Raw genomic sequence first — 15169 nt, forward strand, 5'->3', positions numbered from 1 at the left:
GTACAAGTAGAAGTCTTAATTGTACTGTGAGGAAGGAATGGCCACTCCACAAGATCAGTATTTTGAACAGTGATGCCTGTTGGAGAATGTGCAGCAGCAAAAATCGAAAGTTGGAGTGGGCCCGAGGGATCTATTCTATTTATTTGTGCTGATTAAATTTTTTCTTCCACTAATTTAAATTTTTTTGTTTCTTCTGGAGTGAATATTCTTTTACTATTTAAATCTGGGTCTCCTCTTAAGATAGAGAACAAATTTGACATGCATAAGTAGGAATGCCTAGAGTTGGCTAAATCCAATTAATATCTCCTAGCAATTTTTGAAAATCATTTAATGTTTTTAATGTGTCTTTTCTTATTTCTATTTTTTGTGGCTGAATTTTTCTGTTTTCTATCTGCATCCTTAAATAATGAAAAGTAGAGGTTTGAATCTTATCAGATGCTACTGCCAGTCCTGAGTTGGCAACCTCTGCTTGCAGAAATGTATAACAGTCAATTAATTTGTCTCTGCAGCACATAAAATATCATCAACATAATGAATGATATAACACTCTGAAAACTTGTCTCTAAGTGGTTGAAGAGTTTGACCTACGAAAGTCTGACAAATAGTTGGACTATTAAGCATTCCCTGAGGTAACACTTTCCACTGAAATCCGGTGGCTCGTTCTTTATTATTTATGGCTGGTATAGGAAAGGCAAATTTTTCACAATCCTGCTCCACCAGAGGAATGGTAAAAAAGCAATCCTTCAGATCAATTATAATTAAAGGCCAGACTTTTGGGATCATGGCCGGAGAGGGCAACCCAGATTGGAGAGGCCCCATGGGTTGAATTACGGCATTTACGGCTCTTAAGTCAGTTAACATATGCCATCTGCTGGATTGTTTTTGAATTACAAACACAGGAGAATTCCAAGGCGGGAATGAAGGCTCAATATGTCCCTTTTCTAATTGTTCCTTTGCTAATAAATGTAAAGCCTCCAGTGTTTGTTTTGGTAGCGGCCACTGATTTACCCGTACCGGTTTTTCTGTTTTCCAAGTTAATGGAATGGGTTTAGGAGGCTCTACAGTGGCCGCCCCTAAAAAGGATACCCTATTCCTTTTCTTTCTTGATTTCTCTCAGTCTCAAGTGGGACTTTAATGCCATTTTCATTTTTTCCTAGTCCCTTTCCTAGTATATATCCCAAGTTAGTCGTGACTTTTTGACTCGTGGGGCTGTATAATGGAGCAGGCATAGTGATTTCCACACCCCGTTGTTATAATAAATCTCGACCCCACAGATGAACAGGAATTGAAGTAATCATTGGTTGAACAGTACTTTCTTGATTATCCGGCCCTAAACAATGTTAAATCGTAGTACTTTGATACACTTCTGAGGCAGTGCCTATGCCGACAAGTCCTGTAACAGCCTTTTGTTTAGGCCAATTTTTTGGCCACTGATTTAAAGCAATGATAGAGACATCTGCTCCAGTGTCTACTAACCCTTCAAACTGTTTTCCTTGAATAATGGCCTTACACACAGGTCTGCTCTCTGAGACCTGACTTGCCCAATATGCAGCCTTTCCTGCCGGATCAATGCTTCCAAACCCTCCTGTTCTTTTTATCTCACTGTTTCCAACCTTAATATAAGGCAGGAGTAATAATTGAGCAATCCTGTCTCCTGGACTGGCACTGCAAGGAATTGAGGAGCTAATAACCAATTGAATGTCGCCTTTATAGTCTGAATCAACCACACCAGTATGAATATGAACTCCCTTTAGATTTAGACTTGATCTTCCTAAGATTAGTCCTACAGTCCCCTCAGGCAGTGGGCCATATACCCCTGTGGGGATTTTTTGTGGGGGCTCCCCTGGAAGCAGAGAGACTGCTTGTATAGTACATAAATCTACTGCTACACTGCCGCTTGTGGCAGGGGACAATTGTTGCATTGTGGTAACTGGCTCATTCCCTGAGGCACTTGTGACAGTGGGGGTTGTTGTCCCTGAAAACCCTGAGGAACAAAGGGCTGAACTGGGAATGCCCCAGTTTGTTGCAGGGCCTGAGGCTGGCCCCTCTTCTCGTTTCCCGTTTCCCGACAATGGTTGCCCATTTTTATCAAATTTAGAACGACACTGATTAGCCCAATGTTTTCCTTTTTTACATCTTGGACATAAGTCAGGTGGCTCTTTATCTGTTGTTGTAGTAGCTCGAATAGTTATATTTTGTTTATTTGAGGCTGGGCAATTCTTTTTTAGATGACCAATTTGACCACAATTATAACATTTTTCCCCAAATGTTCTAACTTGTCCGCCTAAAGCAACTCCTGTTATTGCTTGAGCCATAAGCATAGCTTTATGCATAGCTCCTCCAATTCCATTAGAGACTTTTACGTACTCTGAGATTACATCTGGTACCCTGAGATTACATCTGGTCCTGCGGGAACCTTTCCTTTTAATGGCTTAATGGCTGATTGACACTCAGGATTGGCGTTTTGGTATGCCATCACTCCACTATGACCTTACGGGCATTGGTAATTGACTTTCGAGCAGCATCTTGGAGCCTTGCCACAAAATCAGGGTAGGGCTTTTTAGAGCCTTGTCTTATTGTATTGAATGAGGGGCAGGTGGTTCCTGGGTCTTGGATTTTTTCCCAGGCCCTAAGACTGATAACTCTAACTTGCTCAATAGCCTTGTTTTGCATTATTGCTTGTTGATTAGTAGTGCTCCAATTTTGACCTGTTCCTAATAGTTGATCTGCATCTGTGTTAACTGGAGGATTGGCAGCCCTATTTCTTCAGACCTGTTTTTGTGCCCCATCAATCCACCAAGTCTTAAATTGTAAAAATTGAGAGGGTGAGAGTGATGATTTGGCCAAAATCTCCCAATCATAAGGAATGAGTCTATGTCCATGAGCAGTGGAATCTAATAATGTTCTCATATAAGGGGAGTTGGGTCCATACTGTTTTACTCCCTCTTTCATATCTTTTAACATTTTTATAGAAAAGGACTCATATCTGGCCCCAGCTAGGGGACGCGCTCCTTCTTGGGCCCCGTCTCCAGGTGGCATCAGTTCTAATATTACTGGGAATTGCCACGCCTCAATGTCGTCTTGTTTTCTTGCCTTATCAATAATTTTATGTAATGCACCACTTTGTCCACTAGGTGGTGCTGTAGGATTAAGTCACAGTGGGCGGCTGAGGATACAGCGCCCTACCCTGTGGTGCTGGAAGCATTCCTGGCTGTCGATACCGATTTTCTGGGGGCGATACTGAAGTTCGGCTGGCTGCCAGTATTGATAGGCTACTGGCAGTTGGGTCTTATTTTCTACCGGCTGATGTTGTGGATACTGTATTTGGATTGGCATTGCCGTGACAGAGACTCTATCTTTCTCTATTTGATATTCTCTTGGGGTTTGTACTTGTCTAACCCGCATTTGAGGTTGCAATGTTACAGGCATCTGAACCACTAGAAGAGGAGTTGACCATCATGGTTTAGACTCTGATGGCCCTGCTAATTCTGGACCTTTTTCTTCTAATTCTAATGTTTCAGGATATATCACCTCCTGTAATTGATTGTAGTCAACATTTTGCATTGACCGAGCCATTACAGACTCTGCTACATATTTACAATGTGAACTTTTGAACTTTCCGTTCCTTTCCGGGATTCTATCCCTGTCTGTTCTTCACAATCTATTACACAGCTTTCAGGGGCATCAGAAACTGAAACGCTATCTTCTCCTGTTTGAAACAGTTCTAAAGCTGCTTTAATAATGGCCCAATCATTCCATACTGTAAGTGGGATGATTTTACCCTCCCTACTTGCTTGTTTTAATTCTTTGCCAATTTTTTCCCAGTCTTTTAGATCTAAAGTTCCCTGTTCTAGAAACCATGGGCAGAATTGTTCTATTGTTTGAAATAGCGTGATTAGATTTTTTGTAGACTCTAACTCCCCCTCTTTTTAAAAGAATTTTAATAAAGCTGAGATAAGAGGCATATTTACTTTCAGTTTGCCCTATTGTTACCCTAGGTTCTTCCGAGGGCACAAGCTTACCGCAAGGCTGACTGTAGACGTACTCGGGAATCTCTCGTCAACTTGTCCTCAATGACCACGCTCTAGCATACCTTCACCCTAGAGAAAAGCACCCACATTGGGCACCAGATGAAGGGGTGGCCAGCCCCTCTACACCTGTGGGTGTTTCTCATCAGGTGGGACGAGAGACTGAGAAAAGAAATAAGAGGCCGGGCACTGTGGGTCACGCCTGTAATCCCCACACTTTGGGAGGCCAAGGCAGGCGGATCACAAGGTCAGGAGATCGAGACCATCCTGGCTAACACGGTGAAACCCCGTCTCTACTAAAACTACAAAAATTTAGCCGGGCCCGGTGACAGGTGCCTGTAGTCTCAGCTACTCAGAAAGCTGAGGCAGGAGAGAAAAAGTATAGAGAAAGAAGAGTGGGCCCAGGGGACCGGTGCTCAGCATACAGAGGACCTGCACCTGCACCAGCACCAGTCTCTGAGTTCCCTCAGTATTTATTGATCATTATCTCTACCATCTGGAAAGGGGGATGTGGCAGGACAATAGGGTAATAGTTGGGAGAGGGTCAGCAGGAAAACATGTGAACAAAGGTCTCTGTGTCATAAATTAAGTTTAAGGAAAGGTGCTGTGCCTTGATGTGCACGTATACAAACAGCTCTCCATCTCTCAGCAGTATTGCCGCTAGCACATCTCACCTCCAGCCCTAAGGCGGTTTTCTCCTATCTCAGTAAATAGAACATACAATCAGGTATTACACCAAGACATTCCATTGCCCAGGGACGAGCAGGAGACAGATGCCTTCCTCTTATCACAACTGCAAAGAGGCCTTCCTCTTTCACTAATCCTCCTCAGCACAGACCCTTTACAGGTGTTACGCTGGGGGATGGTCACGTCTTTCCCTTCCCACAAGGCCCTATCTCAGGCTATCACATGGGGAGAAACCTTGGACAATACCTGGCTTTCCTAGGCAGAGTTCCCTAGAGTCTTCCGCAGTGTATTATGTCCCTGGGTACTTGAGATTAGAGAATGGTGATGACTTTTAACAAGCATACTGCCTTCAAGCACTTTTTTAACAAAGCACATCCTGCATAGCCCTAAATCCATTAAACCTTGAGTCAACACAGCACTTGTCTCTGCGACAGAGGGTTGGGGCTAGGGTTACAATTAACAGCATCTCAAGGCAGAAGAATTTTTCTGAATACAGAACAAAATGGAGTCTCTTATGTCTACTTCTTTCTACATAGACACAGTAACAGCCTGATCTCTCTTTCGTTTCCCCACAAATCCATATAGTATTTGAGTGTGATCATGTAAAAATCAGTATTCATTTCTAAATCTAAGTACTGCTTTGAGAATTTTGTTGGTAATTCCAGTTGCTGCTGCTTCAGCAGAAGGAAGCTTCTCCAAATTAAAATAAATTAAAAACTTGCTAAAAACTATGTTGACTGAAGAAAGCTTGTCTTTTTTGCCATTTTGTCAATAGAATTCACGTTAAGTATAAGAACATCATCAGGCCAGGCTTGGTGGCTCACTCCTGTAATCCCAGCACTTTGGGAGGCCAAGGTGGGTGGATTGCCTGAGCTCAGGAGTTCGCAACTAGCCTGGGCAACATGGTGAAACCCCGTCTCTACTAAAAAATACAAAAAATTAGCCAGGCGTGGTGGTGTGCACCTGTAGTCCCAGCTTCTCAGGAGGCTGAGGCAGGAGAATTGCTGGAACCCAGCTGCAGTGAGCCGAAATCACACCACTGCACTCCAGCCTGGGTGACAGGGCAAGAGTCGGTCTCAAAAAAAAAAAATTAGTACTCCCTGGAATGAAGCCAAGAAAAAATATTTTAGTGGAATAAATACATAATTTATTAAATGTGTCTGTGTGTGTGTGCGTGTGTGCACGTGTGTGCGTGTGTGTGTGCGTGTGTTTGCCATTCATCTGCCATCACCAGCCGATGAACAAATAAGCCTGGTATGCACAATAATAACTAAGTTAAGTCATCATTGGTAGTTTGTCAGCTTGCAGTGAGCCAAGATCACACCCCTGCACTCCAGCCTGGGCAACAGTGCAAGACTCCGTCTCAAAAAGAAAAAAAAGGCTGGGCGCCATGGCTCACACCTGTAATCCCAGCACTTTGGGAGGCCAAGGCGGGCGGATCATGAGGTCAGGAGTTCAAGACCAGCCTGGCCAAGATGGTGAAACTTCATCTCTACTAAAAATACAGAAAAATTAGCTGGGTGTGGTGGCACATGCCTATAATCTCAGCTATTCAGGAGGCTGAAGCAGAGAATTCCTTAAACCCTGGAGGCGGAGGTTGCTGTGAGCTGAGATCGTGCCACTGCATTTCAGCCTGGGCAACAGAGCAAGACTGTCTCAAAAAAAAAAAAAAGTTCACCTTATATACAATGGAACATATGTACAAGAAAAATACCGATTTTTCAAGATATGTTTACCACAGTAAGAGGACAGGACATATTTATAACTTCCAAATATTAAATATATGGTACGTGGGCCTCCAGTTGTATTTGTATTGTTGCCATGGCCCCTTGCAAATGTTAGAGGTGGGCCTGCCACCAGCAGGACTGGGAGAACCCTCCTTCCTTATCTAACAGGTAAAGGGTAACACTGTTACTTTAATTTGCTCTTCCCTGACAATTAATGAGTTTGAGCATTTTACATTTGTTTATGGGTTTTTTCCTTTTCACAAATTTGCCTATTTTTGTCCTACACTCATTTTTTCCTTTGAGTTCTTTTTTCCTTTTCTTGTCAGTCTCATTGTTTTTTCTTTTACTTTTTAAACATTCTTTATAGATAGATGGGATTTCTCTATGTCGCTCAGGCTGGCCTTGAGCTCCTGGGCTCAAGTGGTCCTCCTACCTCATCCTCTTGAGTAGCAGGAACTACAGGCACAAGCCACTGCACCTGGCTCGCTCTTATCATCCTTAAGGTTATGTTCTGCTGTAAATAAAATTTTTTAAAAATCCCCAATTTGCTGTTTTTATTTTGCTTTTGCTATGGTGTTTTTGCCATATGAAAGATTTTAGGGCCAGGTGCGGTGCCTCACGCCTGTAATCCCAGCAGCTTGGGAGGCTGAGGCGGGTGGATCATGTGAGGCCAGGAGTTTGAGACCAGCCTGACCAACATGGTGAAAGCCCGTCTCTACTAAAAATGCAAAAATTAGCTGGGCATGGTGGCACACGCCTATAGTGCCAGCTACTCGGGAGGCTGAGGCAGGAGAATAGCTTGAACCCAGGAGGCAGAGGTTGCAGTGAGCCGAGATCGTGCCACTGCACTCCAGCCTGGGCAACAGAGTGAGACTCCATCTCAAAAATAAATAAATAAATAAATAATAAAAGATTTTAATTTTTTTTCCTGGCAGGTGGATTACTTGAGGTCAGGAGTTTGAGACTGTAACCAGTTTAGGGTTACAGTAGCTCCCCCTTATCTGCGGTTTCACTTTCCGTGCTTTCAGCTACCCACACTCAACCGCGGTCTGATGTTTTGAGAAAGAGACCACATTCACATAACTTTTACTACAGTATATTGTTATAATTGTATTATTTTATTATTGTTAATCTCTTACTGTGCCTAATTTATCAACTAAACTTTATCATAGATATGTACATACAGTATAGGGGAAAACATAGTGTTTATAGAAGTCAGTGCTAGCTGAGGTTTCAGGCATCCACTGAGGGTCTTGGAACGTATCCCCTGCAAATAAGGGGGGACTATTGTATTACACCTACTGCTGCTGTGAACACTTGTATATGCTCTTTTGGTGAACATCTGTCCACATTTCTGATGGACAGATACACAGGTGTATAATTGCTGAGTCATGGAATGTGCATATGATCAGTTCTAGTAGATACTGTGAAATGCTTTTCCAAAGATGTTGGTACAATTGACACTAACAGCAGTACTGAATGAGAGTTCCAGTTCCTGCCAGGTTTGATGTGCCTCTTCATTTTAGCCATTCTGCTGGAGGGCGGGTGGAGTGGAAAGAATGATTTTTTTTTTTTTTTTTTTTTTTTTTTTTTCTGAGATGGAGTCTCACTCTGTCACCCAGGCTGGAGTGCAATGGCACAATCTCAGCTCACTGCAGCCTCCGCCTCCTGGGTTCAAGCGATTCTTCTGCCTCAGCCTCCCAAATAGCTGGGATTACAGGCACACGCCACCACACTCAGCTAATTCTTTGCTAATTCTTTTTTTGTATTTTTAGTAGAGACAGAGTTTCACCATGTTGGCCAGGCTAGTCTCAAACTGCTGACCTCAGGTGATCAGCCTGCCTCGGCCTCCCAAAGTGCTGGAATTACAGGTGTGAGCCACCACGCCTGGCCAAGAATAATTATTTTTAAGATTGAACTCAGATTGTGTCACTTCTTAACTCACCTGCCCAGTGTTCTCCCATTTAACTCAGAATAAAAGCCTTTGCAGTGGCCTAAAGGTAGGATGATTATATTCTTGGTGTTTAAACTGGAACTTAATTTTGAGAGTAAAAGTGGTACTATTAATAATTAAGCCATGACAGAAGGCATACATTTGAACTGGCCTGGGTAACTAGGTAACTAGTGTGTATGGTCACCCCACTTGTCAAGAGATACTGTGATCTAGCCTTGGCTGTCCCTCTGATCATTTTCCTACTGTGCTCTCCCTCATTTTATTCTCTCCAACCACTATGGCCTCTTTCAAATTCCATGCACATGGCAGGCATGTTTGTGCGTCAGGAGCACTCCTCCCCAGCAGCTGGGATGGCGTGATTGCCCCTCTGTCCTGCAGAGACACCCTGTATAAAACAGCACCTCCCCACCATCGCTCTTCCCTGGTGCTTCTTTGTTTTTTTTGTTTGGGTTTTTTGTTTTTCTGTTTTGTTTTTGTCACCTGACATATTATTGCCCTTTTATTACCACCCTCTACCCCAAATGCAGGCTCCATGGGAGAAGGGACTTTGTTTAGCTTACCACTATGTCCCAGCACTTAAAACAGTGCCTCAAATACAATTCATTATAGAATCTTGCTGGTGGGTATGGGAAGTTCGTGTACAATTTCTTCAGCTTTGTTACAGTAATGCATCTCATGACAGGATGAGAAATGCATCCTGAGAAATGCATAGTTGGGCAATTTCATGGCTGTGCAAACATCATAGGGGTACACTCACACAAACCCAGATAGGAGAGACTAATACACATCTAGGCTATGTGGTCCGGCCTGTTGCTCCTAGGCTACAAACCTATGCAGCATGTGACTGTCCTGAATACTCTAGGCAGTTGTCACACAATGGTAAGTACTTGTGTATCTAAACATAGAAAAGGTACAGTAAAAATAGAGTATTATAATTTCATGGGACCACCATCCTATATGCAGTCTGTTGATCAAAACATCATAGGTGGCACATGACTGTATTCGAGAATTCATAACAAAATGTTAGGGGAACATTAACGGATTTGATCTTTACAACAACCCCATGCACAGGGTCCATAGGCAGGCAGCATCAGCGACACCCTGGAGGTTGTCAGAAACGCAGGATCGGCCAGGTGCAGTGGCTCACGCCTGTAATCCCAGCACTTTGGGAGTCCAAGGCAGGCGGATCACCTGAGCTCAGAGGTTCGAGACCAGCCTGGCCAACAGGGTGAAACCCCGTCCCTACTAACAGTATAAAAATTAGCTGGGTGTGGTGGTGCTTGCCTGTAGTCCCAGCTACACGGTAGGCTGAAGCAGGAGAATCACTTGAACCTGGGAGGCGGAGGTTGCAGTGAGCCAAGATTGTGCCACTGCACTACAACCTGGACGACAGAGTGAGACTTCATCTCAAAAAAAAAAAAAAAAAAAAGGCAGGATTTTTGGTCCCACCCTGTATCTACCAACTCACTTTTTCCTTTCCTTTCTCCTCTTGGTGACAGCTTCAGAATCTCTGTGGGCCCAAGCATCCCAGGGATTCTTATACACACTGAAGTTTGAGAAGCACTCTTACTTTTATCCCCATTTTATGATGGTGACAATGAGACACAAAATAAAACTTAGGGTCACAACTAGAAAACAGTGGTGTTGGGATTGGATGTACTCTTAAAGCTGAGGTGTGGAGGAGTGTCCAGCAATCCACCTGTAACTTACACATAGAATGAGAAGCAAGCAGGTTCTCTCTAGAATGTTGGAATTAAATGGGTGCCCCATCAACATATAACATGAAACTTTAAGTGGTTTTAAGCTACATTGTTGGTTATGGTGTTCATTCTCATTTTCAGCCTGTCACTTTTTTTCTGTTTATTTTTGGCAGAAACTTGGGAACCGTGGGTGCTGTTGCCTTGGACTGCAAAGGGAATGTAGCCTACGCAACCTCCACAGGGGGTATTGTTAATAAAATGGTCGGCCGCGTTGGGGACTCACCGTGTGTAGGTAAGACCGAGGGATGGCTCCTGCCCCTTCCCCTCTTCTCCCGCCCTCAGGCTCTCCTCCCTTTCTATTCCCTGCCCCTCTCCCTTTCTTGCTGCATTCCCTTTCTGCTCTTGGTGCAGCTCTAGGATGTCTGGGAGTGACAATGGGGTTGGAAGGGGTTGTTCGGGGTGCTGCCTTGAGAGGGTGTTTGTATCTGGCGCCACTGTTTTTACTAGATTGCATGCCTTTTTGGAACAACCTGGGGAAAAAAGTGGAGACAGGGATGCTAACGTTGCCCCTAGTCTACCCTGTTGTGATTCTGTCTTCTCTTTAGCCACAGTTTCAGGATCTGCAGACTTACTTGAGTAAGACTTACTCCCGAGACATGGGCTCTGATTAGCAATCTGAGAAATCTGAGACTGCAGTTATTAGATTTGAGCAGCATGAAAGTGACATACTTCTACAGACACATTATAGATTGAGATGTTGTTTACATTAACGGGGAAGCACGCCATCTCATTCCCGGGAGTGGGTGACAGGCAGGGCTGGGGGGCTGTATGTTTCACTCCGTGCAGACTTTCACACTTGTCATGCAGGAATCCTCATGAACCCCTGCAGGTGACTGAAGTTTCGAGAAGCAGCTAAATTGTTCCATCTGCCCTAAAGAGCAGCTTATTCGTTTAGAGGAAAACTAGCCCTACCTTCCCTTTTTAATGTGTTGCTCTAGTCTTTAGTAATAATCTACACTCTTGACAATTCTTGACACCCTTTTTCTGCCATGAACTCAGATACTGGAAGCTTCCTTAAAGAGTAGAGGCTTGGTAACTCCTCTTCTCCTTGGTATATCACCCAAGAGATGTGAAGTAGTCTACTTTCCTTTCTCCTTGGCAAAAATCCCATCAAACTATACCTGGTCAGTAGTGCAGCTTGCTTCAGCCGCGTTCAGACCAGGTCATGAGGCCACTCCAGGTTAGATCCTAGAAATTAATTTTAAGCTTGAGTTACAGTGGTAAATCTTGGCAAGAAAAGGCATAAGCTAAATTCTCGGAAGTCTTTATCCAGCTGTGAGCACCAGGTGTGCTCTGCCTGGCCTTCTGAGGAGCCTCCCCAAGGAGCACTGCCACTGGCCAGGCCCCCGCCTGGACAGTCAGAAGGGGACGGTGCTAGGCACAGCAATGGTCACCTCAGGCAATGCACTTGTCCTGAGAAGTGCATGTGGCGGGGAGGACACCTTCACACACCCGATGCCTGTGCCAGGACCACCCTTGGAGACACCTGGCCTTCTGTGGTCCTAGAGTAACTGAAAAGTAAGCAAAGACTTGGCTGCTTCCAAATATTAGGGCACATTGATGCCATGGGACCTGGGCAGTTAATTCCCCAGCAGAAGCTTATAAGAAAAAGTAAAGGCGCCTCCTCCCACTGCAGCAGTTCATTCGCTGCCCAGTGTCAGCTCCCTCCAGAACCAGAGCCAGGGATTATCTGCCTTTGAGAACCTCTGGGGCCTTGTGACAATCCAGAGCAGCATCTCAACTCCTGAGTCCTTGCCCCATGTCCAGCATCAATAAGTAAGGCAAATGTCAATCATCTATGCTTCTGTATCAACTGTGGGAGGGTAAAGGCGAATCCTTCCAAGGCTAAAGGACTCTCAGGTTGGTAGCTGTGTGTGAACAGCTACAAGAATGACTTAGAGAAGGCTGTAAGGTTGCTTAATCCAAGCCCAAAATAAGGAAGAAATCTTATCAAAGTAGCTTTCACTCCAGACCCCCACTTAAGTGGATAGCGCAGAATAGTTCCCTCAGGTCCAATTATGCCCACCCTCAACAAATACAACTGCCCTCCATTGGACAGTGTGCATGGATGTTAGGTTGTGGGTATCATTTTCTCCAAATCACTGGAACTTGATGGCCTTGCTAGAGATCCATATAATGCAGTCATGCTGTTTCTTCCTCCATAGTGTGTGGGGCGTGAGGAGGAGACAGGGAGAGGGTGGTTTCATTGAGCAAAAAGGAATGGCTATGCTTTGGGGCCAAGGAGATGCTATCCTGCTGTAGCTGCTCTGTGAAAGGTCAGGCCTGCCCCCCTGAGTCTCCCTTTATCCTCCTAAATTCTGGGGCATCTACATGACGCTTTCTAGTCCACCTTTGCCTCCGCAGATCATGGCTACTAACCTGACCTTTGTCTGTACTTGAGCACCCTTCGCAATTTAACTTTCATGTAGTGTCCGACTTCTAATATGGATTTGAATTTCTTGACTGTTACTGCTCAGAACAATCACCCTTTTTGAGCAGGAGCTGGAGGTTATGCTGACAATGACATCGGAGCCATCTCAACCACAGGGCATGGGGAAAGCATCCTGAAGGTGAACCTGGCCAGACTCACCCTGTTCCACATAGAACAAGGTACACAGACCACAGGACAAGTAAAATAATTTGTGAAGATAAGTGCATAGAAGGTATTTGATCAGTAAGCGCATGGAGAAGTGTAGGAAACCCTTTCCTGTTGGCTACAGATGTTGCTTTCAGGCCATTAACACCTTGTTTTGACTCTCCGCCTTCCCTTGGGTCTGGAATGGGAGAGCATTGAGTACTGTTATCTTCCACATCTCAGTAGAAGGGGGCAGTAGAGAGACATTGAGCCTGGGTGCGGGGGGCAGGGGGCAGTGGGGGGAAGACCCCTCTGCTCCAGCTGATGCGAGGGCGCTGTCTCAGGGCAAGGAGGTGAGGACCCTCCTTTTAAGTGTTTAGGCGTTCTTTTACCAAAAATCCTTGCTAGCTCACTTCGGCATTTCAAATGGCAAGGGATTTTCCCATGAGATTCCTTTCAGTAACGCGTGTTGTTTCTCAACCCTTCTTTGTTTTCAGGAAAGACGGTGGAAGAGGCTGCGGACCTATCGTTGGGCTATATGAAGTCAAGGGTTAAAGGTGTAGGTGGCCTCATCGTGGTTAGCAAAACAGGAGACTGGGTGGCAAAGTGGACCTCCACCTCCATGCCCTGGGCAGCCGCCAAGGACGGCAAGCTGCACTTCGGAATTGATCCTGACGATACTACTATCACCGACCTGCCCTAAGCCGCTGGAAGATTGTATTCCAGATGCTAGCTTAGAGGTCAAGTACAGTCTCCTCATGAGATGTAGCCTAATCAATTAGATCTAGAATTGGAAAAATTGTCCCATCTGTCACTTGTTTTATTGCCTTAATAAGCATCTGAATGTTTGGTTGTGGGGCGGGTTCTGAAGCAATGAGAGAAATGCCCCTATTAGGAGGATTACTTGAGCCCGGGAGGTCAAAGCTGAGGTGAGCTGTGATTACTCCACTGCACTCCAGCCTGGGCAACAGAGCAAGACCCTGTATCAAAAAAAAAAAAAAGAAAGCAGCAGCATGATCCTGACACGACAGATGTGGGAGACCCACAGCCTGCAAACACTGTGGGCTGAAAGGTGGGAAGGGAGGGGCCGGTGGAGGTGGAGGCGTTTGAAAGTGACACAGCAGCAGTAGAAGCACTGGTGGGCGAAGTCCAGGTGACCCTCAGAACGTTGCACAAGAACATCAGGAAAAGAACCAGAATCCTTTAAGGAAAATGTTCTTCATGTATGAGAGACTAAAGTGATTTTTCTAAGAAAGTTCAGCTCTTCTCTGACTTCCCTGGACGTTTCTAGATACTTCCAAAGGACCCTCCGGGAATCCATAGCTCCCTAACCTGGAGATGGGAGGTCATAATGGAGACGCTGTGGGGTTCCTTGAAGTTTCTTGGATTCACAGAGGAGCCCCCTCACTTGGTGTTCTCCCGTGAGCCAGCCTCCACCTGCCAAAGACACTCTGGCCCTCGTATAGTGAGTAATGGGGCTCAGGGCCTCTCCAGCAACAGAGAGGAGCTGACTGCTCTAGGGCTGACCCCATGACTTCCTGAGTCCTCACCCTGTCCAGTGCTTTGAGATTCTTCCCACCTCCCCATCCTCACCAGCCGGATGGGGCGCTGTGCAGTGTGGTCATCATGGTGAAGAAAGTCATTTCGTCGGTGGACAGTATTCCCCTTTATCTCTCATTACACTGGAAATGTTATTTCTGCTGTATCATCCGTGCTCAATGTTTTAGTCTGTCAGGCTCACCTTCTCTCTGGAAAGAATTTGCTTAACTTGACATTCCATGTGCCGCTAATAAAATATATTTTGAAAGAATAAGGGTGTGGTTGGGAGTCACTGTTGACAAAGACCGGAATGGACACGAGTTCCCCTTGGTCTCAGGTGTACTACAGAGACCTTGAGATGAGGATGGTGTGGAGGGTGATATGTGCCGCCTTGTGGAGTACTCGTGAGTTTTTCAGAAGAACTGAACTTTTTCTGAGTGGGTCAAGGAAGAAGCCAAACCATGATAGGGTTTATGGCTCAGTCTTCCTGCAGTTTGCCAGCATTCACCCCAGACAGAGGTGCACAGTAAAATCCTCAACATGCAACAACTCCCCCTTTAGAAACAAGTATTTTATTAGGAGGTGTGTTAGTTGAGGATTGCCACAACACGATTCCACAGACTAAGTGACTTAACCAACAGAAATTTATTAATATTTTCTCAGCTCTGGAGGCTGAAAGTACAAGATCAAGGTGTCGGCCACGTTGATTTCTCCCCAGGCCTCTCTCCATGGCTTGTGTAATAGCTGGCCATCTTCTCACTGTGTCCTCACATGGTCTTTCTTCTGTACGTGCACAGCCCTGCTGTCTGTCTCTATATGTCCTAATCCCCTCTTCTTATGAGGACACCATATTAGATATATTGTAATTTATATATTATATATAATATATATATAATTTA

General features: G+C 44.9%; 1 protein-coding gene across 2 annotated transcripts in view; it reads left to right on the plus strand.

Annotated features, from left to right (window-relative positions):
• The window catches only part of ASRGL1 (asparaginase and isoaspartyl peptidase 1), a 55991-nt gene extending 41447 nt beyond the window's left edge, over positions 1-14544 (plus strand). For both annotated transcript variants that reach the window (XM_058438805.1, XM_032153085.2), the window contains 3 exons: positions 10270-10388; positions 12656-12766; positions 13229-14544. In XM_058438805.1, coding sequence (XP_058294788.1) covers positions 10270-10388; positions 12656-12766; positions 13229-13434 — 436 coding nt within the window. In that variant the 3' untranslated portion in view covers positions 13435-14544. The remainder of the gene's footprint in view (positions 1-10269; positions 10389-12655; positions 12767-13228) is intronic.
• The last annotated feature ends 625 nt before the right edge of the window (positions 14545-15169 follow it).

The sequence above is a fragment of the Hylobates moloch genome, unplaced genomic scaffold, assembly GCF_009828535.3.
Source record: "Hylobates moloch isolate HMO894 unplaced genomic scaffold, HMol_V3 SCAFFOLD_5, whole genome shotgun sequence".
NCBI classification, from domain to species: Eukaryota; Metazoa; Chordata; class Mammalia; order Primates; family Hylobatidae; genus Hylobates; species Hylobates moloch.